The 21,964-nt window shown below is 39.7% G+C and overlaps 2 protein-coding genes and 1 long non-coding RNA gene across 10 annotated transcripts in view; 1 reads left to right on the top strand and 2 right to left on the bottom strand.

Annotated features, from left to right (window-relative positions):
- LOC121888788 (protein Dok-7-like) overlaps positions 1 to 6,335 on the bottom strand; it is a 38,882-nt gene extending 32,547 nt beyond the window's left edge. For 3 of the 6 annotated variants that reach the window (XM_042400278.1, XM_042400281.1, XM_042400282.1), the window contains exons 1-4: positions 5,790 to 6,333; positions 5,647 to 5,692; positions 3,669 to 3,899; positions 554 to 754 (exon numbers count right to left, since the gene is read on the bottom strand). In XM_042400278.1, the coding sequence (XP_042256212.1) occupies positions 554 to 754; positions 3,669 to 3,899; positions 5,647 to 5,692; positions 5,790 to 5,843 (532 nt within the window). In that variant the 5' untranslated portion in view covers positions 5,844 to 6,333. Of the gene's footprint in view, positions 1 to 553; positions 755 to 3,668; positions 3,900 to 5,646; positions 5,693 to 5,789 lie in introns of all 6 variants that reach the window. The other 3 variants (XM_042400279.1, XM_042400283.1, XM_042400280.1) reach the window with 2 other exon arrangements.
- Positions 2,234 to 3,761, top strand: LOC121888805. Its single transcript, XR_006093305.1, has 3 exons — positions 2,234 to 2,273; positions 3,134 to 3,218; positions 3,485 to 3,761. It is a non-coding gene; the product is annotated as an uncharacterized LOC121888805 (long non-coding RNA).
- A 900-nt stretch (positions 6,336 to 7,235) lies between the features above and the next one.
- On the bottom strand, positions 7,236 to 19,523 carry LOC121888794 (hepatocyte growth factor activator). Of its 3 annotated transcripts, XM_042400294.1 has the most exons (15): positions 18,996 to 19,523; positions 18,806 to 18,869; positions 18,323 to 18,416; positions 17,064 to 17,137; positions 16,794 to 16,940; positions 15,611 to 15,742; positions 13,841 to 13,951; positions 13,106 to 13,280; positions 12,115 to 12,212; positions 11,124 to 11,165; positions 10,731 to 10,992; positions 9,481 to 9,620; positions 8,986 to 9,126; positions 8,101 to 8,243; positions 7,236 to 7,550 (listed from the first exon to the last, which is right to left on the bottom strand). In XM_042400294.1, exons 1-15 carry the CDS (start codon positions 19,059 to 19,061, stop codon positions 7,377 to 7,379), a joined length of 1,863 nt encoding a protein of 620 aa, XP_042256228.1. In that variant the 5' UTR covers positions 19,062 to 19,523; the 3' UTR covers positions 7,236 to 7,376. The 3 variants fall into 3 exon arrangements, with proteins under 3 accessions (XP_042256228.1, XP_042256229.1, XP_042256230.1); XM_042400295.1 differs by lacking the exon at positions 11,124 to 11,165; XM_042400296.1 differs by lacking the exon at positions 15,611 to 15,742.
- Positions 19,524 to 21,964: the final 2,441 nt, after the last annotated feature.

The following is a 21,964-nucleotide window of genomic DNA, read 5'->3' as shown; positions in this document are numbered from 1 at the left end:
AAACACAGCTCATATAATGATTTAATGAAGTATTAGCCTCTAATGATATGACCCAGTTTTACTCTGCGTTAGTCTTTTCCAAAAAACCATCAGCTCAGGCAGCGTTTTTAAAACTTTTTTTTTTTACAATGTCTGACAAGATCTTTTGTGCCCTTTTTCTCTTATTTAGTCATTTTATTCTTGCTGTTTACCTTACCTTCTGTTCTGTCTCACTTTTGCTGTGGATGTCCTGTTTTCTAATCCTCCCATTTTGTCAACCACTCACTGTTTTTTGCAGGACTGAATCAATCAACAAAGTTTACTAAATTTCCAATGCTCCTTAAGCTTTGAACTGCTTGATTTTTATAGTTCCTTTAGTTCCCTTCATGCCTTACAAATATGTACTTTTCAGCCTAATAATAAGTTATAGTGATGCTGAGATAAACTATCTGCCAAGCACAAAAAACACACATTTAATGTATCTGCACAATAGCGAAATGACAGATTAGTCTAGAACTAAGCACATCCAAATATAGCATTAAAAAATGATGATATAAGCAGCGATAAAACTTACAGTAACCACATCTTGTTCCTCCCTCAAACACGAATCCGTTTGGTACAGGTCCATATCTGCGCAGGTCTGGAAGGTTCCAGTGGCCAATAATAACAGGGGGGACGTCCCGGGCGAGAGCCAGTAAGTTGTTGCACAAATGAAGAGTGGCAGGTCCGCTCTCTAACTTGGTCCCTGGTAAGACTGCAACACTGAATCTGTGAACTGAGCAAACAGAGAAAGCGCACTGAGGGAAGGCAAATGACAGAAATTACGGCCTTAAAACTTTAAGCATAACTCAAGAACTCAGATTTTCCCATAAGTCTCAACATTCAATACAGCTTCAGTTTCAGCAGACAGATTTGCATCATACTCTCCAATACTGCCATACTACATGTACCCAAAGCATGTCTGACTCACTCACTGCAATGAAATGTGCAGAAATGAAAAGAAAAACAAAATCACAAAACCCGGTAGATGTAGCGTCAAATCTGTATCAGAAATTAGTGAAAAAAACTTGATTTTGATGGTAGATTGAAATTTGTTTTCACAGCTGAGCCTGTAGATGTACGTGACTCACATGAAAAGAGACACATATCACATACACGTGGTCTAGAGCTGCAGCTATTGATTATTTTCATCACAGAATAACTTACTGATTATTTCTCAATTAATCATTTCATCATTTGGTCTCTAAAATGTCAGAAAACAGTCAAAAATGCCTGTAACAATTTCCAAATGCCCAAGAAAACATGTTTAAATGTCTTGTTTTACGTGACCAACTGTCCAAAACCCAAAAACATCCAATTTACAATCATGTAAAACAGAGAAAAGCCAACCAGAGAATGGGTGATGTTTTTGCTAGGAAAAAATGCCTTAAATGATTAATTGATTATTAAAATAATCAACCAATCAAATTGGCTATTGGCATCAGCTCTAACATGATCACATATGTACACAAACTCATAGAGATATCCTTACTTGTACTTACATATACAAAAGCATACACATTTACAGTTCCATACACTCAGTAATAAGTGAGATATTTTATTCATGGCTGCAATAGCAGATGGGACAAAACTTGTCCTTTTCATCAACACACGTCATTACAGCATTAGAGTGAGCATCATTATGTCAGAGAGGACATTCTCTGTGAGTTTTGGGTTTCATTGTTATTGAATCAATCAGCTTGGTAGTAAAAAAAACTCAGAATCCATTGAGATGATAGAAAAATAGAGTCCAGATGATTAAAAAGAGTCTGAGTTATACTTTACAAATAATGGAGCAGTCTGAGTCCTCAGACAATAATTACTTCCATGTGGTTTTGATTTCATTCATCAATAAAAGTTGGAAGAGCAGCTGCACACACAGAATGAAATCAGCAAGTTGGCTCAGATCTAAAGCCCAAAGCAATCAATCAAAAGCTTGTCATAAACATCTGTGTAAATGAGTCTGTGTATTATTGCTAATAAGAACCAAAAGAAGAAAACTGGATGTAAAATTAGACTGAAGTATGAGCACTAAATTTGTGTTTCTGCCTGCTTCGTTTGGCGCATGTCGAGTTCCTCTAACTGACCGACTCTGCGCTGAACAATCTCGGCCAGGTGAGACTGATGGGGGCGACGACGCGGAAATGTCGGCCAGCTGCATCACATCATCGCTCAGGTTAAGAAAGATTCATGTGGTGTCACACGTGGCAACAAAAGCTCATGCGCTCGGTGGCCCCCGGCCCACAAGCTGACAGGTGACATTTCTGCTGGTTTGGACACACTCCAGTCTGAGGCATTAAGACACACACACACACACGCACGCACACACACACACACACGCACACACACACACACACACACACACACACACACACTCATATCCAGCCCTCTCAACACACAGACACAGGTGCATCCTTACCAGCACACATAGATTTCACATGCACACACGACAGACTGGAAGGCCTTCAGGTCCCGTAACACTCATTAGTGAGCTGGACTGCAGCCACCAGCTGAGCAGCCTATTAGTAGCTCCTATTTGTTTCTCGCTTACATAACTTATATAAAATATAATACTTATATAAACCTGAGTCTATACCATTAGTCACGTTTTACACAATGAATGTGTCATTATATGTTCAGCTGTGAGTCGATGTTTGATTTTATGATATTTTTCTCAGATACAAGAAACTAACAATGAATTTTAAACGTTTTTTAACCACCATTCCTGACAAATACAGGTCTGCATGGTACATTCCTGCTAAAAGATCCTGCTGTGAATATGTTGAGCTTTGAAAGCACTCATGTTGCACGCCGAAGACGAAGAACAAAGGACGATTGGGTGTTGTAGTTTATTACAGGCGATGTTGGCAATTCTTAGCATCTAATGTGTCAGAAAGTCTAGAAAGTTGAAAATAGATTAAAACCTCCAGTTCCTCATCTGCACACTTCTGGAGGTCTACTGTAGTGATAAGTTAAGCTTGTACTTACATCAAAACATGTATTTTTTTACACTGGGATTATATTGTGAACATGGATGAGGTATTCTTTGCCGGTAGATGTTTTAATAGCAAACATGCACGTTGCTAACTTGTTTTTTGTTTCATTTCAATTGCAGATGATATTGAAGACCATCAGCATTTCAGAAAATCATTCATAACATCAATGAAAACGTCCCATCTACTCGTTATGGAACCTTATAGGTACTTTTCTTGTTTTTCCAACTTTGTTCTGTTCTATGTCACCTTGTTTTAGAGTCAAATATTCGTGCCTTTGTTTTCTTTCTGCACACATTAGGTCAATCAGTGGTGTAGACTTTTACTCATTTAAAAACCTCTTTGAACATTATCGCTGTTGCTGAGAGCAGTTCGTTTGTTTGTCTGATGCTGTTTTTATTGACTTGTGAACTCTGAAACTCTTACTCTAGAAAGGTACAAACCTGTATCTAAAAATCACTTGTTCTGTGTAGGTTTGGCAGATTACAGGGCACTTTTCTCTGACAGCAACAACACCGAAACCTGCCAGCATGATGGATGAACTAATCCGCTTGTTGAGAATTGCTTTAACTATGGTGTAGCTTCTACAGCAAACAGGCACCTGAACAACAAAACACACAAGCAGCCAAAGCAGGAGTGTCGACAGGTCCCCCTCACCTTCTCCGAGGCTGTATTGCAGGCGGGCGTCCCACGCCAGCAGGGCCTCCTTGCTGTCGAAGCCCAGTAGAGCGGCCTGGTTCAGGCAGAGGATGGCCAGAGTAAAAGCCACACCCTCATACCACTGTCCTGTTTCCAAGCCGCAAATCTCCTCCAAGGTGACACTGGCCCTCTCCTTGTTGCCTTGGGCTTTGTCGGACTTGTCTTTAAAAACCAGTAGCACAAGGCAGTCTGAAGGATTCAAAGAGTTCACATGAGAAGCAAGTATGGGTCAGCACTTGTGAAAATGATGTGTGTAGAGTGGCAGCTGGAGGCCACACTGGGACTATAAAAGAGCTTTATTATTCATTGGAAAAACTATGAAAAAGACTTGCCTGAATATTTAAAACTGAGCGTAGAATTTATACAGTATCTGTACAGTCTTTCCACCATAAGACAAGATTTTTTATACATAGACATCAAACTACAGCATGTATGCTTCCTAACTATCATTAAACTGGTGTTAACATTAGCTTTCTAGCTGTACTAGTCATAGCAGTCCCTAAACAATGCAGTAACTAATTTATTTCCCACTTTTAACACTAATAAGATGCATTCTGACACACAGTAGCTGCTCTCGTGTCCTCTTGTCTTTTGGCACCTTCAAACAATCAAGTGTCAACTGACACAACAAGACTGTGTGCATCTCTCTCCTTCACACACACACACACACACACACACACACACACACACACACACATACATACACACACAAGCCTCTTGACACACATAACTGAGGCATGAGAACAGGCAGCTGTGATAACACCGGTGTCAAAGATCTGAAGAGGAGCATCACGCAACCTCGGTCTAACCTGTGGAGCATGTTGAGCCGTGCAGCACTAAGAAACTTTTGTGTGGCGTAGTGTAATGCAATATAGACACTTCATCACTCCGAATCCCAGTTGGTTAAACAAAAAGGACATAGGTAATTGATTAATTCCAGGGTTTAGACAACCTCAAAACCAGCATCAGGGAAGCTGAAGCCTCCTCTGCAACTAAATAATGAGTCCAAATTCACTACGAGCGCACGCATAGTGCATCTAAAAATACAGCGAGGCTCAGACTATCAGTCTTTAACACATTAAGTTTAGGGGCTATTGTATATATTTTTTTAATCTGTGACAAAACCCTGCATGCATGCAACTCAAGACTGTGAACACGTAGAAAAGATTTGCTGTTGAGAATGTCAGAATAACATTTGTGAACAAATTATATCGACTGTGAGGTTACACAAAGAAAAATAACAGCTTTTGTTAACCTCCGAGTACAGATTCAAAGCAGAAAACTGCGATACTGTGAAAGTTCCCACATTCCGTTTCACACCTAAGTTACAAATGAACACACATTTAACTTACAAGCGTGAATTGTGGCTCTGCTTTTTTTTTCTTTTACAGCCAAAAATCAAGGCCAAAATTTGCATTTAAATGTACTTTTTTTCCCAAAAATTACTTCTTTCTGCTTCACAAAAGCACTTCTTTTCTTCTAAGAGTCTTTGTGTACTTTGTCTAAACAGTTTTTTCTACACATTCACCTACTACTTGCATGTCTTATGCAAGAGTTTTGTCACAGGTTTAACAGGGTCATTTACAACCATGGCTTTGGAAATCCTCTCTGAGCATTATTTCACAAGTTCTAAATCTTTTTAGCTATATTTGAACCCATTGACTGGGCCCAATTTCTGAATAAGAACATCAAACCAGGCTCTATTTAGACAAGAGGGTCCATGCAACTGGAAAACACACGCAGGGCAGCACCTGATATGTTCAAGTTGCTATCTTACTCTAATGTGACGCAGCTGAGGAGCGCATTGGTTTGTTTACGCACTGCGCAAAAGCTTCATATCCATTTGGATAAAGGTCGTAGTAAACAAAGTGGCGTGTGTGCAACTGAGCATCGGTTTTCCAGTAGACGTCGGTGTTTTTTGGGGGTTTTTTTTTACCTGCTACAGGCGACGGCTTGCGAAGGACGAGCCATCTAGTTTTCCACTGTGGAAGAAAACAAAAAGTAGAGACAAACTTTTTTTAAGCACAGCTGAAGTAACTTCTGTAATATCCGTCAGCATATTTAGTCAAGCTTAAACACCTTTTTTCCATCTCTGAGTCTGGCGTATCCCTCCACGACAACAGAATCCGTCATCTTCAGTCATGGTTCCTGACAGCTGCAGAGTCGCTGCCTGAATGAGGGGTCACTTTCAAAATAGCTGCTCTCTCTCTGTGCTTGAGGGGCGCAAAGTCGCCCCCCAGCAAGGCACATGGAAAATGGCATGGGCAGTGTTTGTCTGTGTGTCTGAACACAGCCGACCATGCTGCTGCCACCTGGGCTGGTTTACACCACCTGCTGCCATCAGGGAAGACTACTAGAGGAATCACATAAACCCCAAACCGTAAAAAACTACATCTCATAATGGCTCCTGAATGTTTGATGTTGTTAACAAACACTTGCTATTAGGGCTTGGCCATATGGACAAAATCAAATATCACGATATTTTTGGATCAAATACCTCGATATCAATATTGCAATAATATCGTAGGGATGACTTTATTGGTGCTTTCACAAAATATTTACACCATGACATTTTTGATACATAATCATCAGTAATGTGGATATAATGACTGAGTAAAGGCAAATACTGGGTAGAACAGTCATATCATAAGACGATATCCAAAATCTAAGACGACATCTAGTCTCATATCACAATATCGATATAATATCAATATATTGTCCAGCCCTACTTGCTATAAAAAGAGATGATTAAATGGAATTTGTAAAATATTAAATTAAAAACATTGAAAACATCAGGTGGTTGAAACCTGCTTCTTCATTTGGTCCATCGTGTGTACTTTTAAACTAGTTTCATGTAAAAAAAATAAATAGATAGATAGATAGGCAGAAAAAACAGAAAACATGGCATACAAACAAACAAATTCACCCTTTTATAATTATTTATTTCTCATTTTAAAAGATTTAAATTATATGAAATTGTACTGCACTGTGCTGAAATTTTTTTTTTAGTTTTAGTATGTGAGAAATGTATTTCTACTCCTAATGTTTATTTATTTATACATGTTGACAAAATAACCCTCAGCTAAACATCCACTTACTCGCTTGTTCTGGGGCTTTCGACCATACACCATGGTCTTCATCAGCACAAAGAGTTTGCCTGCCACGTCTAATTCGCATTGGCTTAAAACCAGAATCATGGAAGTTTTGAACATCTACTGTTTCATGACAACTGAGAAAACTCAGTCTCCTGATGAGGACCATGTGATATGGTTAAAAGCACCAGAACAAGCAAAGTAACTAGACCTTGAGTTGAGACTGTTTTTGCCAATGCAAGGTTGTACAAATGCTAAATTTTAATGTTTAATCATTAGGTATTAATAATGTAACTTACATATGTATTTATTTATTATTTAATATTTGATGGCCATTATGTAATTATTATTTTTTACTATTGTAATTGTTTACTGTCTTTTTGTGTTATTGTATGTATTGTAATTTCTGTTCTTCACACAAAGCTAACAAAGCTTTATCAATCAGTAAAAGTTTATTCAGTCACAAAATCTTTCACAGTTAAAATAGATAATTCATTTTCACAAGCATTATATATAATAACATAGATAACAATATAGTACAACATCCCATACATTAAACAAGGTTTATGTCCATTCATGAAGTCTTGGGTTTGCGTCTGATCACTGAATTGATCCAATCGATATAGTTCACCACTTTAGTGTAAACACCAGGTTTCCCAGAGCGGCCACAGCCCTCTCCCCAGCTGATGATCCCATACAGGAAGCTGACATCATTCCTCGCGCAGGCCAGAGGGCCCCCGGAGTCACCCTGGGGAAACACAAACACACATATAAACATTCGTGCACGGATCAAAGCGGAGGCGCACAAACAGCTGAGTCACACACTTCAAACCTAATATATTTCTAAAAATTGCACTCTACCCTAAGATAAACAGTTAACTGTGACATTTTCATTTAAAAGGAAGGAGTTTAAATATTTTACACAGCAGGTTGAGTGGGTAGCCTGGCGCTGCAAACTTCAGATCCTCACTGACTTCACTCAGGGGAATCCCTGCTGCCATTTTAAGTGCCGTCCCACTCTGATACCTCGAGTTAACTTTCCGATATCAACCCTTGCAGAGGCGAGGGAGGAGATAAACAACTATGAAGGTTTTAAGAATCTACTTAAGTCAGAATTTCCAATAGGGCAGAGCAACGAAAGAGTCAAAAAAGGTGCATTTTTCTCTGAAATGTAAGATGTGTAATAGCAGGAGCAAAACCTGAAATTAAAACAATGTGACAATGCAGAAAAAATAAGTATCCCATAGCCTGCAGTGTTGGATTTATTCATCGCCGTCTGTCTCGAAACGCTTTCTTACCTGGCATGCGTCGACGCACCCGTTGAGCCCCGCACAGATCATGTCAGCGGTGACATGGTTGCCGTAGACTTCAGGCTTCCTACAAGAGTCGTGAGGAATCAGTCTCACTCCACCCTCTTGCAGAGTGGAGTAGCCGTCTGCCTCTGTCAAATAAAGACAAAATAATCCATTACCTTACAAAAAAAGTGGATCCTTGTTAACCTGAGCAGGGTCATAGCCAGGATTTTAGAAGTACTGCTGTCATGAAATGCACATACTTCACATAAATCAAAGTCTACATTTGCAATATTTTTTGCAGGTAGAGACTTCACTGATTGCTTTTGATTGGAAAGAGCTACAGATGTTTTCCAGCGACTGATTTACACATCACAGAAGTCTTCACAGGCTGTGACATTTTGAACGTTTTAATGGTGCAACCTGAGCTCGTAAATCACTGCTTTTAAAACTACCGAGACCTTTGGGATGACAAAATTAGTGATGTATTCACAAATAGCTGGTGCCAAATTACGTTTCTAACACTTAAAGGTGCCCTGCGGAGGTTTCTTGTTTCTATGTGTGTTGAATGTGTTTCCTTCCTTATAAAACATTTGGAAAGCCAGTTTTATGAGGAACATTGGTTAAATCCAAATAAAATGGAGACTCACTTGTAAAAACATCACTTAGCAATGAAGCTAGTGTCCGAAAATGATACATGTTACCTTTAAATGCATTGAAAATGTAGACAAAACTTCTGTCAAAATGCTAAAGAGCAAAACAAACACCGGTTCTGCTCTGAGAAATTCATTCATTCATATCAAACAAAGCATCTGTGATCAGTGTCAACGTATGAATGTAGATAGCTGTTATCATATCATCATAATGACGCAGATTTGCCTCATCACTCACTCTCGTGCATGTGTCCCCAGCCGCTGATAGTGCAACAGTAGTCGTCAGGGAACGTCATGTCTTTGTCTGGGAGACAGATGGGTCTGATAAACGGGGTTCTCTTCACACACTTCCCGTCTTGCTTCTTCAGTTTGATCAGGACTGAAGAAACAGAGATGCCACGTTAGAAAACAAGCACACAAACAATAAAGCAAGTGGTAGACTTGAAGACTCCGATACCCTATGAAACTTCCACACCCTCCAGTCAATGTGTGTGTGTGTGTGTGTGTGTGTGTGTGTGTGTGTGTGTGTGTGTGTGTGTGTGTGTGTGTGTGTGTGTGTTCATGAGGGGGAGCACATGGACACAGCTGTTCAGTGACGCACAGCTGTGCAAGCATACTGGGGTATTAAATGAGTTTGTGCGTTTCTGAACGGGGATGGGAGGTCCTCTAGTTTATGTGAGTCACCGGTGTGTGTGTGTGTGAGTGTGTGTTTGAGTATGCATTTAATGATTACCAATGTCATGTAGTGTTGGGTTAAACACTGAGAACTGTTTTGGAAAGATGTACTTCTCCACTCCGAACGTCCTGGTGTTGGGACTGGTGGTGTTGAAATTCTGCTGGCCGAGCACCACGCGAAGCTGCGACTTCAGGGGGCTGCAGGGAGACATATTGTTATCTATCATACTGTAGATAGTGCAACACTTTGTTATCTCAACAACTACTGGCTGGATTTCCTTGAAATTCACTGTGAATGATTCACTGTGAGTCCCAAGAGGATGTATCCTCTTGGGACTTTTCTTTTAGTGTCACCATTAGCCTAAAATTTCCAAGTTTGCACAGGAAATATTCAAATCTAATACGCAGACTGACATAAAAGTAGTCCAGTATATTCTTGCTCCCTAGGGGATGAACCCTTTCTATTTTGGACCTGATTTAATGATCTCTTGGCTCTTCCACTAGCTTAACTCTACACTTTTAGCTTCACTTCTAATAATAAAGGCTCTAATAATAGCTAAGTCCCCAGCATGTTGTTCATTATGCTCAACGCTTTTGTATTGTGCAGTGTAAAGACTCTTGTTATGCTTTAATTAGTTTAATAAAATCCCAGCTGGTACCAAAACCCAGTTCAACAGAGACACTGGCAGGCTTGCAGATATAGTATATAATATACTGTATGAGATGTTCTGTCAATAAAAGGTCTTTTTGCACTTTCAATCATCCAATTAAATGATTTAATGCTTACAAAAAAATCTATCTTTGAACTTGAACAATGACAGCAGATTCCTGTTTGCTGACATCACAGGGAATGTGTGTATGCATTTTCCTGCGTGTAAACAGCATCTGTGCATGAGACGTTTTTAGGTTTTCCTCGAACTGGATGCTTGTCTAAATATAGTGTGTTCATAAAGCTGTGATGCTGCGGGGTCAGAGTCTTTAAATCGCACGCCTTTTGAGTTGTGACCTCTATGTTACCGGCGACGGTCAGAAAAACAGTTCTGAGAAAATAACGCTCCCCTCTGAACCATGAATGATCTGTTTCTGAAGGATTCTGAAGGATTCAAACGAAACGCTTTGAACCTTTCATACACAGGTTGAAAAGGTTTCCCAAGGACTTTTCACTGACAAGGTTTCAGAGGCACTTGATGACATTTTGCGAAGAAAAAAAATAACATTTTGTACATTATGTTGACTCATAAAGGCTCCTGCAGTGACATAAATATAAATATCACCATCCACTGTGACTGAAGTGCACTCGTGACATACTTGCGGAAGAAGCAGTGCGCTGCAGAGACGACCCAGCATGAGGAAACCAGGGTGCCAGCGCAGAAGTCTGACTGTCCGATGTAAATGGCTGCCATCCAGGGGTGAGTACCTGGCAGGGCGGAGCTTCCGCCCATAATCCGCCCCCTGGCGGTCGATAACCTCTTCTTGTGCTTTTTCCCACACACAGGCTTCTTGGCCGGCTTGGGGGGCTTCGGTTTTTTAATGCCGGGCCAGACGTTGATCTGAATTATCCTTTGAGAAGCTACATGAAGAAACAAGTTGAAGCACATGATTATTGAAGAGCTTCAATCTCTGCTGATGTTAAACTACAACAAACTACCATAAACCAGTCTAACAGCTAGAATATTTTGCTAACAGGCATCCTAAAAATACCTCTTCTGATTATTTCCGATTTTGCAGCTGACTGATTCTCCCCTGGAAGAAGCAAAAAAAGCTTTTGTATAGGATGATAATGTTTGAGTGACAAAGCATCCTCCTGCTGCAAATCATATGTTGCGGAGGGCTCAGCAGATGGAAAGAGCTTGTGGATTCTGTGCATACCGCTGGCATCACGACAGAAGGCCAACTGTGCCAAATCCCACTCACCACATAAACATCGGGCTTCACCTGACATGACATGTTGATTCAGGGTGAGTCATTCTCTTTTTTTCCCCTCCTTATCTCATCAAGCCCTTTTTTCTCTCTCTCTCTCTTTAAAAAAATCTCTGCGCTGATCCAGTCGACTTGGCTGGATTCAACGTTTCAGAGCAGCGTGACTCAGCAAAGATTAGCTGTTCTTCGCACTCTTTTTTTTTTTTTTTAATCACAAACATTGGATTTCTAATTAAAAATGGAAGCATTTAATGAGGTGTTTTGATTTTTTTTCTCTCAGATGAGAAGTGTCGCTGAATGTGCCATTTAATCAAGGCTGTGAAAACGGAGATTAACTTTTTATTTTTTAGTATGATGAGATGAATGTTCAAAGAGGCGTCTATGATAAGGACAGCTAAATAAATATGCCATCCTTGACAAGCTATGTAAGAAGGAAATGTCGCTTTTTGGTTTTAACCTACCAAAAACAATAAATTAACAACATTTATCATTAATAAAGCCCAACAGTGAATAGACAGAACAGGGTTAATAATGCAGGAATGGTAAGACTCAAGCAAAATCAAGCTCCCTTGCATATATGTCTAGCCAAACTACCAATTATATGACGCTTTAACCATCTTATTACAGATGCAATTAAGTTCTGCAACACCCTGTGATTCCTAATCTGTCCTGACCAAATATTTCAACACACGTAAGCCCAAAAAATCACTGTCCCGCTGACAAAAAAAAAAAACAAAAAAAAAAACTCCAATCCTGTGCCTCATTTACTCACACACAGCCATCACACAGGAGGGGATGTCACAGTACTCCCAGGAGATGGCGCCGTCATTTAGTGTGTAGCACCACGGCTTCTTGTCCCCGTCTGGGTTTCTGCACGCACAGAAACACAGCGGACAGAGTGTGTGTCGGTATGCTGTCATTGTTTTCAACACATTACTCAGTGCAACATGTGTACAATCAGCCACACAGTGAACAGACAACTATGGTAAATATTTTACTGTCACCTATAAGATGATAGTGATTTTAAAGCTGCAATAAGCAACTTTTTCCCAGCAATAAGTTCACATGATCCGTCAGAGTGTGAGGCACTCTGTTAGTCTGAACATAATCCAAATGTTTGCTTGAAATGTTTGGGACATTTTGGGTCACGTACAATTTTCTGTTAGCGTGCCATATGCTGCTGGGTAGTCATAGCAACAGCATCTGAGGAAAGCAGTAAGAAACAGAAAAAGAACGAATGTACAGGAGATAAGACCTTTTTTTTATCGCAGACAGGCTGCATTCACCGTGTGCTTTTTTTTTTTATGCTTGTGGTGGTTTTATGGTTGCTGGTTGCCACTGAATAGATGTCATTTGAGGGCTCATCCACATGAGTGACAAGTGCTGGCACATGAACTGCACAGATAAGGGGTAGGACTAGCAGACTGCTTTGCTAGCTCAGGGTAAAAAAAAAGTTGGTTATTGCAGCTTCAAGGACGAATTTATGGGGAAAAGTGTACGGAAATCTGGCCTCATAGATAAGCCAGTTAGTACTGGCAACCATCTTTAAGAATTAGGTTTGTTTGCCAGTCTGAGAAACAATTTTACATTTCACTGAATCTCATCGGAGCTCTGCAGGAATTTGTCACACAAAGCGACAAGTTTCAACATACAGTAAATTCGTTTTATCATTAAAAGTAGCTTCCATTTATCATGATGCTTTCAGAAATCTACAGTAGCAGCTAATTCAGAGGATGTCTCAACACACACACACACACACACACCTGCAGTAGGCGTGCTCCCCGAGGCCCCTGAGGGGCGAGGCAACCACCGTGCCGATATGGAGCTCGTCATACAGCAGGTCCGAGTTCCACGGCAGACACCGGGCGCCAGACACCGTAGTGCCCACCACCCCTCTGTAACCTGTGCCCCTGCTGTTATAGCACTCTGTCTCTGGCTCTGCACACACACACACACACACACACACACACACACACACACACACACACACACAAACCACAGGCAGAAACACATCTCAGTCGTGCCAACTTTAAACCTGCAGTGCAACACAGGTGATGTAAACAGTTTAAATGCAATCACACAGTTTCCAAATGCGGGTGAGGAACTGTGTGATGGCAGATCTTCGATTTGGAATCAGTCAGAACAAGTCTTTTAAAAAAAAAGAAATCTCTCTGTGTACATAACAACAACAGTTACAACCACTGAGTACAAGTGTAGCAGCTTGCTCATGTCTTCACCTGCTACTGTTAATCAAGCCATTATCACACCCACATGCATGAACACGCAAACTATAAAGGACAAATACACAGAAGGGCACGCATGAACAATGTCACTCGTCAGCCTGATAAAAGCACATAAGATATGCTGTAATGACGCAGCCTTCAGTTAAATGTTAAAGCTATTACCCATTATTTCCTGCTAAATTTGATGATACTGATGATATTTAGTCACAGCAGATCATGCATCTCTATTGCACTGTCAGTCTCGCTTTTGCTCACCAAAGCTACAGTGCGGTCCGCTGTAGCCACGTCTGCAGCTACACACTTCTTTGCGGGTGGCTATGATCAGTCGACACGTTCCGTCGTTCTGACAAGGGTTCGAACGGCAGGCTGCACACACGAAGGCACAAAATGTCACATATTAACACCATCAATCATATCTCAGCAATAACTTTGACTTCTAGCAGAAGATGTAAGCGTTCTGGATACATTTTCCTGTGCGTCCAACGTTCACTGTTTCTTTGCAGATGATTCACAGTTGTTAATTTTATGAACCTCTCAGTACATACATGCTGTTATCAATGAATTAATTGCAGCCTCAGCAGATTCATATGAACTTTATCACACAGTAGTTCTGTTTCAGTTTTGGTTTACATCACTATCATCAACCTTGTTTCCAGATAGAGCTGCAACAATTAGTCAATTTGCACTTAGTTTGCTGGTTGCAGCTTCTTGAATGTGAAGATTTGAAGCTTTTCTGTGTTATACATGACAGTAAACTGAATATCTTTCAATTTTTGGGTTATTGAGATAAAATGAACATTTGAGGACATCACCATAAGCTCTAAGACATTATATTGTATATTTTCTGACATTTTATAGGCAAAAGGATTAATCAAGGGAATAGATTAACCAATAATGAAAATAAACCTTAGCCCTGTTGGAGAATGTAGCAGCTAAAGAGACAGATATTTCCCTCAGGGGTTGGTGGGGACATAAATAGAGCGAAAAGGAGAGTGAATATTGGATTTACATTCACCCTGTGGACTCTAAATAAATGCTAATCTTGCTCCACGTTTGCTCGATGTGTAAATAAGTGAGTTTGCTAACAAAACCACCATATCAGCTTTATAAGATAATAATATGTCAGTGTTTTACTGTGTCCCCAAAGGGCAAAAAATCAATTAGAGAGGTCTTTTTGAAAGCACAGAACAAATTGGTCCTATGCTGTAATGTACACACAGTATATGTGACCCTGAGTAATCTCCTGAGATCCATTGCAACATCTGTGAAATATGCTGGAGAATAGTGTTCCCACATCTGCGCATCTGAGGTCATCTGAAAAGCACATTCAAGCCCGTTTAACAAAAGGATTTTTTTTTTCACATGACCACTGTAAGATAAGCTCTAACCATCATGAGAAAAAAAAAAAAAAAAAAGCGGTTTCGGCTCAGGAAGCATGGAATCAGTTAAATGTCCATGAACATCCCCCTTTTGAGATGAAAGCACCTTATGGACCCATGGGGTGTGTCCTAAAACACCATTCTTGAGTCACAGTGAGTCATATAATCTGTCTTTTCTTCCATGGCAAGGTTACTCTTGTAGCTATGGAGCTGTGATCAAAGGAAGGGTAGGGCTTGCCTTTCATATCTTTTGCTGTGAGGTGATTTTGGAAAGAGAAAAAAAAGCTTTTTTTTCCAGACTGGGAGGAGACCTGATACTTGTATTTGGTGTGATAAGTACAAAAAAAAAGTTTGTTAAACAAGAAAACCTAAAGCGATCTTTGCTTCAACTGTACTGTTCTCTATCTTTAGTCAATGTTTAAGGTATAAATGATGCATAAAAATGCACGATGTCTCCTGGAAATGTAGCTAATTAGTAACTAAAAGTAAAGAAAGTTCAGTTTGAGAATTTGTGTAAGGGCGTATTGTTTTGAGTTACTATGAGCACATCACCTTATTGGGTTCCACTATCATCAGTCCAACAAAAGCAAACTACAGATTTAAAACAAGTTAGAGCAGAACAACAGCAGCTGAAAGCATGTCTTACTCGTGTAGCGAACTCTTTCACACTTGATTTCCCCTGCCACACATGTGCACTGTTCCACATTACGGAGATGAATTCGTCCCCAAGACTCCCCAATGTCATAATAGCGCAGGTGTATGGTTTCATAGCACTTCTCTGAAAAGCAGACACAAGACATAAAAGGCGATAGGTTGAAATGCGAGAGGGGATAGAAGCGTTTAATGGAGTGTAACAGGGCAAAGTTGAAGGGATGAGCTGAAAAAGATGCATTCAAAGTGCATCCACTTTTTTTTTTTAATGTGTGTGTTTTTGCTTTAATTGTGTCTGTATTGTGGTTAGCAGTCAAAAATCTTCAAATACCAAGTAAAACCCATCTGCAAATGACTCATAACTGACTCATATCTTGTCTCTGAAACTAAAGTTGAAGAGAATAAAATAATAATAAAATATATTTTTTAAAAAAAGAGAATTACAAGAATAATTAAAATAACGTCCATGTATCCTCAATTATTTTACAACGCATGTCAACTGAAATTAACCTTTAAAACATGCATCTATAGGCACTTTTCATCATTTTTTTTGGCATAATGGTCTTAACTGAAGGTCTAATTACTAGCTTTTTCCACAACTTTCAAACACATTTCATGGTCTTCATCAGCAGATGGAGTTTGCACCAGTGTCAAACTTCCATCGCACGATATAAAAGGGGGTAATTTTTAATCTGTTTCTGGTGCTCACTCACACCAAATTCAACTGAACCGATTCCATAACAACTGGGCGCACGCCATCCACTGATGAAGACCATGAGATGTGTTTGAAAGCTCACCAAAAAGCTGCACTGATAGGCACAATGAGATAATGATGGCACACCAAATGAAAGGATTCATGTTTACTGTGATAGATACTTTTGGCAATTAAATACATTTTTATATAATTCTTATTGTCAAAAATCTCATGAAAACCACAAACAAATTGATCCCATTACCAAGTCGTCATCAATGACAAAAACATATGAATGTAGTGTATCAATTAAATTATTGGTTTCACTTTTTTTTCATGGGATTTGTTGGCAATACGAAATAGCCTTATAACTCTGTCACATTTGTTTTTAATACCGTATCAGAACACGTTTTTTTCTTGAACGTACAGAAAGAAAAACAGAAGATCATTTTTAACAACTATAATAATCATCACCAAGTCTACTCACTCTGCTCACACAGCCTCCCAGAGAAGCTCTCGGGACAGGAGCACTCGAACGAGTGTCTGTGCGGGATCAGCTTGCAGACGCCTCCATTCTGACACGGATTCACCTGACACACGTCAGCTGTGACTCGTCGTGACGCGTGGACGAAAACTGGAACGCAGCAACGAGAAAAAAAAAACAAAAGAAAGAGTTTAAACAGAAGCAAAATGCAATACTTCATATAATAATCCCACTTAAGTACATTTGAAATTAATGTGTGTTTGTCAAACTAACCATATGGCAGAGTTTTCTCTGGTGCACAGAAGCCCCACAGCCGGTCCCGGTCAAAATTATGCGTAAGAGAGCAGCTACGACAGAGGGAATAATTATAATACAGTCATTAATAAGTCACCCAGATTACAACATGAAGACACTTTTATAATGACGCATTAGGTTAGGCAATATGACAATAATCAAGACATTTTATCTCTTTGACATCTTTGGGTTTTTAACATTGTGGGAAATGTTGCGTAAAACTGCTTTATGGCAACATTGGGCAGCCAGTTTGATTCTAAAGGAGGGAAGAAGAAAAACTCTCCCAACAATAATCAACCAACTCTGTCAATTATCCACTAATTTAATCAAAGTCACATCAGCATACCTGCACACTGCTCATAGCAACTGCTGTTCATAATAGCAAATCCATCTCAGCACTGAGCACATCACAAAATATTGCAGTAACATTATGTGTATTTGTTGGGTTGTATATAATTGGATTCATGTTGCTCCAACTTGCTGGCACCCACCCTTCCTGTCTCTAGTCCAAGGAATGATGACTGGAAAGCTCTTCAAATGCGTTTTTTTTTTTTTTTTTTCAAAGAAGATTAAATTAACAGCAATAAAAAAAATGATGGTTTTATTGTGACAGCTGTTTATACTCCCTTAGGATAAACGGCATGAAGTAATAAACCTGCTGTAAACTACAACTTTGGTTAGACTTTAATAGGAATTTTCAACATTTTATCTCATGTCACCTTTTAAAAACAAACATGATTTTCTTTATGTGACACACAAATCACTACAAGACCCTCCAGCGATTATAGCAGTGGGGGGAATTTATTAAAGCCAACTAGCTCATTACCTCATTAGAATTTGCATTATGTTTCCCCATGACACTGTTGCATAAATCCCTCATCACTGAGAGCTGTAATTAGCTATGACTACACAATTACATGCCACATGAGTGTCATTACTGCCTGTGACATATAATGGAAAATACCAGTGTTTGATGTTCATATGAAGTCATGACATGGTGTGCGGTTTGAGTGTGTGTCTGAACAAAAACCAAAATATGACGAGGCAGCATTTCTACCTGAAATGTTTGAGTTGTCTCTCTGTCTAATTCGAGTGTGTGGTAACTTTTGTGCGATTACACACACACACACACACACATACACACACACACACACACACACACACACACACACATTAGTGACTGTTTGTGTAACCAAGACAGCAGGATCCAGTCTAGCTGGCTAATGAGGAGGACTCACAAAGGTCTTGAAGAGAGGATGGTGATGCAGCGGTGATGAATCCTTCCTCCCAGACGAAATGGGAATTTACATTCTTTGCCCGTTAAAGTGAAAACTGGCAGCAGAGCAAAGGAAAAAAAAAAAAAGCAGTTTGTTTGTGACTTTTACTGAAGACAAACAGGCAAAAACACACAAAGACACAAATCAGAAAAGTGTCCGAAACATTTGTGCAGCTTCCTCCACTGACATCTTTTGACTTCCATCTGATTGTTAGACAGTAAATCCCTGAGCTAAATCATTTCTGTCATGACAGGTTACACACCAAACAAGCCTTAGCTCACACATGTTTTAACATTTCCTATGTTGCACCAACAACTTTCTCAGTTTCTGCAGCTGAATATATATCAGATTCACTGCCAGTTCAATGTGAACCCCCCTCCCTCCCTTCTCTTTTTTTCCTTTTAAATTAAACACAGGACTTCTTGGAGGTGAAGTAAAACCTACCTTTCCGGCTCTCCCTGTATGGCTCTTTGGAGATGGCTGCTTCATATCCAGACACTTCAATGCGCTGAAATCAAGGAAGAGGAGTTATTTCACTGCGTTTTCGCTTATAACGCACGCAAAATGGATTTAAAATAAAAACAAATTTAAAAAAAAAAGACGCACAGAGGTGAGTAGGATGTTTAAAACTTACCGCCCATGCACTGAAAACACAAGGTAGAAAGAGTAGTATAATGTATGCCATGATGAAAGTTTGCATCGTTTGGGTCCCTGGTGTCCGGAGAGGCTTATTTCCTGAAGAGTGTCTGTGTGCCTGTCACGTTATATCTGTCAGTTTCAGAGCCCTCAGCCTGCTTTTGGTCATAGGAAACGTGGGAAACCCTGCAAGTAGTATCCTGTTCCTCACAATTTCAAGCTGTATTGAGTAAACCCGTTGCGTCATTAGGCTTGTCTATCTCTGAGGCATCCTATATCCCCGACTGGTGTTCCCTCAACAGCCTCTCTGCAGACGCCCACGGTTTAACATTGCAAGTTATAGACAGACACAGAAGAGTCCAAAACTTTCCACAGGCGGAGGCGGGGGTCCGGGGTCAGCTGGGGTCCCCTTTCCAGCAGCCTCCTTACTTTTTCCCTGGGTCGCCTGATATTAAATTTTTTTTTTTAAAGCCGTAATGTCGACTTTTTCTACGTTAACACATTTTATTCTTGTTTATGCTGTGATGTCTGGTTGTTCTGCAGTGTTTTAATTGTTAATAAATATTCCCGAATGAACAATATCTCATTTAGACGGTTCCTGTCGGTGCTTAATTGCAGGTCAATGTTCAATTAACAGCCAGTTAACAACAGCAGCCCCGTTGTGACGTCACGGGGCTAAATGGATAATAAGGGTTTAGCATATTAAGATATTTTGGATGAGAAACAGGCCAGAAAGTAAAAATTAAGGATTTTTTTCCCAGCGGCGTGGCTCTAACCATTAAGCAAGTTATTTTAACAGAAACATTAGGACACAATAGTAACAATATGAAAGAAAATTAACTTCAACTCTTATGGAAAGCAATATAACCCTGGTTCCAGATCTCTCATAGCTGCCCACATCTAATTACAATTTAGTCAGCGATTCAAAGTGATTTCAGTCCAATAATCTAGGCTATAACTTCATAATAAGCTCATAATTAATTCCACAGAGAGTGACGTTTTATGTCATTTTTAATCAAACCAATATTTTAGTTATTAGCTTAATTAATGCTAACAGGATAAACATTTGTATTACCAATAATAGCATAGCTACCTGTCAAAGGATGTGAACCAGACACACACCAAGTGTTGTTAGTTGAACTTTAAAAATTCAACAGGTTAAAGGGTCACTCATGCAGTAACACTACTGTACTTATGACTATAGCCACTGTAAACCCTTTACACCCTGAGGGTGTCTCTGTTTGAGGTAAGCCTGTGTTACAAAGTGAGGCCATTCATTGTTTAATCTGTCTCTCACAAGTCCCCCAGTTTTATTTTTAATTTATAGTATTTTTTGGAAACAGTATAAGATATGACAGGAAATGAGGGAGAGATCTGTGTCTAAGGTCCCTGGCTGGGGATGTCTCATTTCATGGTCAAACCCCCCTTAACCTCTAAACGATGGCTGAGCCCCAAGACTCACAGTTTTATGGAGATGCATTACTAAATCGCTGGAGTATCCCTTAAACTTCAACAAAGTTTTTGCACACAGGTTTATGCCTGCATTGAATCAAAAGGAACCAACAGGTGGCACACCGTTGTCCCTTGACCTCATTTTATTAACATACATCAGGTTCATAGACCTTTATCAAGTAAGGAGAAATTTCACTGATGAAGGTCTTTGAACCGAAATGACGAACAGAATATAAGATTATTTAAGTTTATTGTAATTATAATAAGGACCTCTGCATGGTTTTGTTTCTTCAAAATACAGGTCACACTTGCTGCAACCGACTAAAAAATGTACTTACTTCAAGTTGGAAGCACAGTTTTGCTGTTTATTTCTTCAGAATGAGACTGAAGAAATACAGGTGTGCCTGCAAGAATCCCAACATACAGACGTAGCGCCACAGTAGCTACTATGGCGAATGGCAGAAAAGTTGAGAGTGGAAGCAGTCTAGACATCAAAACGTTCACATCTGGGTCACTGAGTTATCTCCAGTTTTTTGAGATCAAGAGTTCAATCTGGGGGTGTATTAGAGATCAAGGATCCAGGAGGAATTACTGTTCCCACTGAGGAACAGTAACAGCAATAGCTTTGAGTTTAGTGAAGCATAAATGTGAAGAGCTAACCACTGTAGGCCAACTGTTCTATCAGCATTCCAGCAGTGACATGCTGTGTCAAGAAAAAACTCCCCAGTCCTATTATCTAACCTCTAATTTTCACCAGCTGTAATAATCTCTCTCCAGATGCTGAGCGAAAAATACAAAGAGGAGGCTGAGCGACTTAACAGCACGTCCTCAGGTCCCCAGGTGAGGGTGGTGTGTTTCAGAAGAGGAAATTGTTCAACTAAGACAACGATAACTGTTAATTATTGACAGTTTTGCTTAACTTAGCAAACACATTTAGCTGGACAAATATGCCAAGTAAGAGAATCCAGTGCTGTGAGTGTCTTATGTAAGACTTTGGGTTATAAACTACAACAGAGGAGTATTGAAAGTATTTTTTTATGAGGTGGACTTAGAGGTTACGTTGGTGAGGATTTCCCTCCAGGCAAAAATACCAGAAGTATTTGTATAAAATGTGCATATTGCAAATAAATAACTACACTTTTTCAAAAGAAAGACGAGCATCTTTTTGTTTTTTTGGAATTACAGCCATCAAAGTTTTTTAATCATTCAACATTTGAACAACCTCAAGACCACAGAAGCAGGAAGTACAGTCAATAAAGGTACCGTCATGTATCATCTGTAAAACAGGAAGAGATATAATGAAGAAATAGTTAAATAAGAAAGAAGAAAATTGTGGTTTGCCTCCCTTATGATCCTAAAAACAGGGTCCTGCCTACATATAGTCCAACAAAAGTGGGTACCACTTTCTTATAGGGCACACTTTACTTTCAGTTTGACCAAAAATCCTAACTCAAGGTCCACTTACTAGCTTTTTCTGTAGCTTTTAACTGCTACTCACGGTCTTACTCAGCAGGA

This window comes from Thunnus maccoyii, chromosome 22, assembly GCF_910596095.1.
Source record: "Thunnus maccoyii chromosome 22, fThuMac1.1, whole genome shotgun sequence".
NCBI classification, from domain to species: domain Eukaryota; kingdom Metazoa; phylum Chordata; class Actinopteri; order Scombriformes; family Scombridae; genus Thunnus; species Thunnus maccoyii.
The sequence above is the reverse complement of the archived record's forward strand: the minus strand, read 5'-3'. Positions and strand labels throughout refer to the sequence as shown.

Excerpts from the sequence above, each read along its gene's own strand:
- LOC121888794 (XM_042400294.1), bottom strand. The coding sequence starts at position 19,061 with ATGCAAACTTTCATCATGGCATACATTATACTACTCTTTCTACCTTGT. Across the intron at positions 18,417-18,805 it reads ATACAGGGAGAGCCGGAAAG|TTTTCACTTTAACGGGCAAA; the intron begins GTAGGTTTTACT and ends CTCTGCTGCCAG. Across the intron at positions 15,743-16,793 it reads TGGGAGGCTGTGTGAGCAGA|AGAAGTGCTATGAAACCATA; the intron begins GTGAGTAGACTT and ends TCTGCTTTTCAG.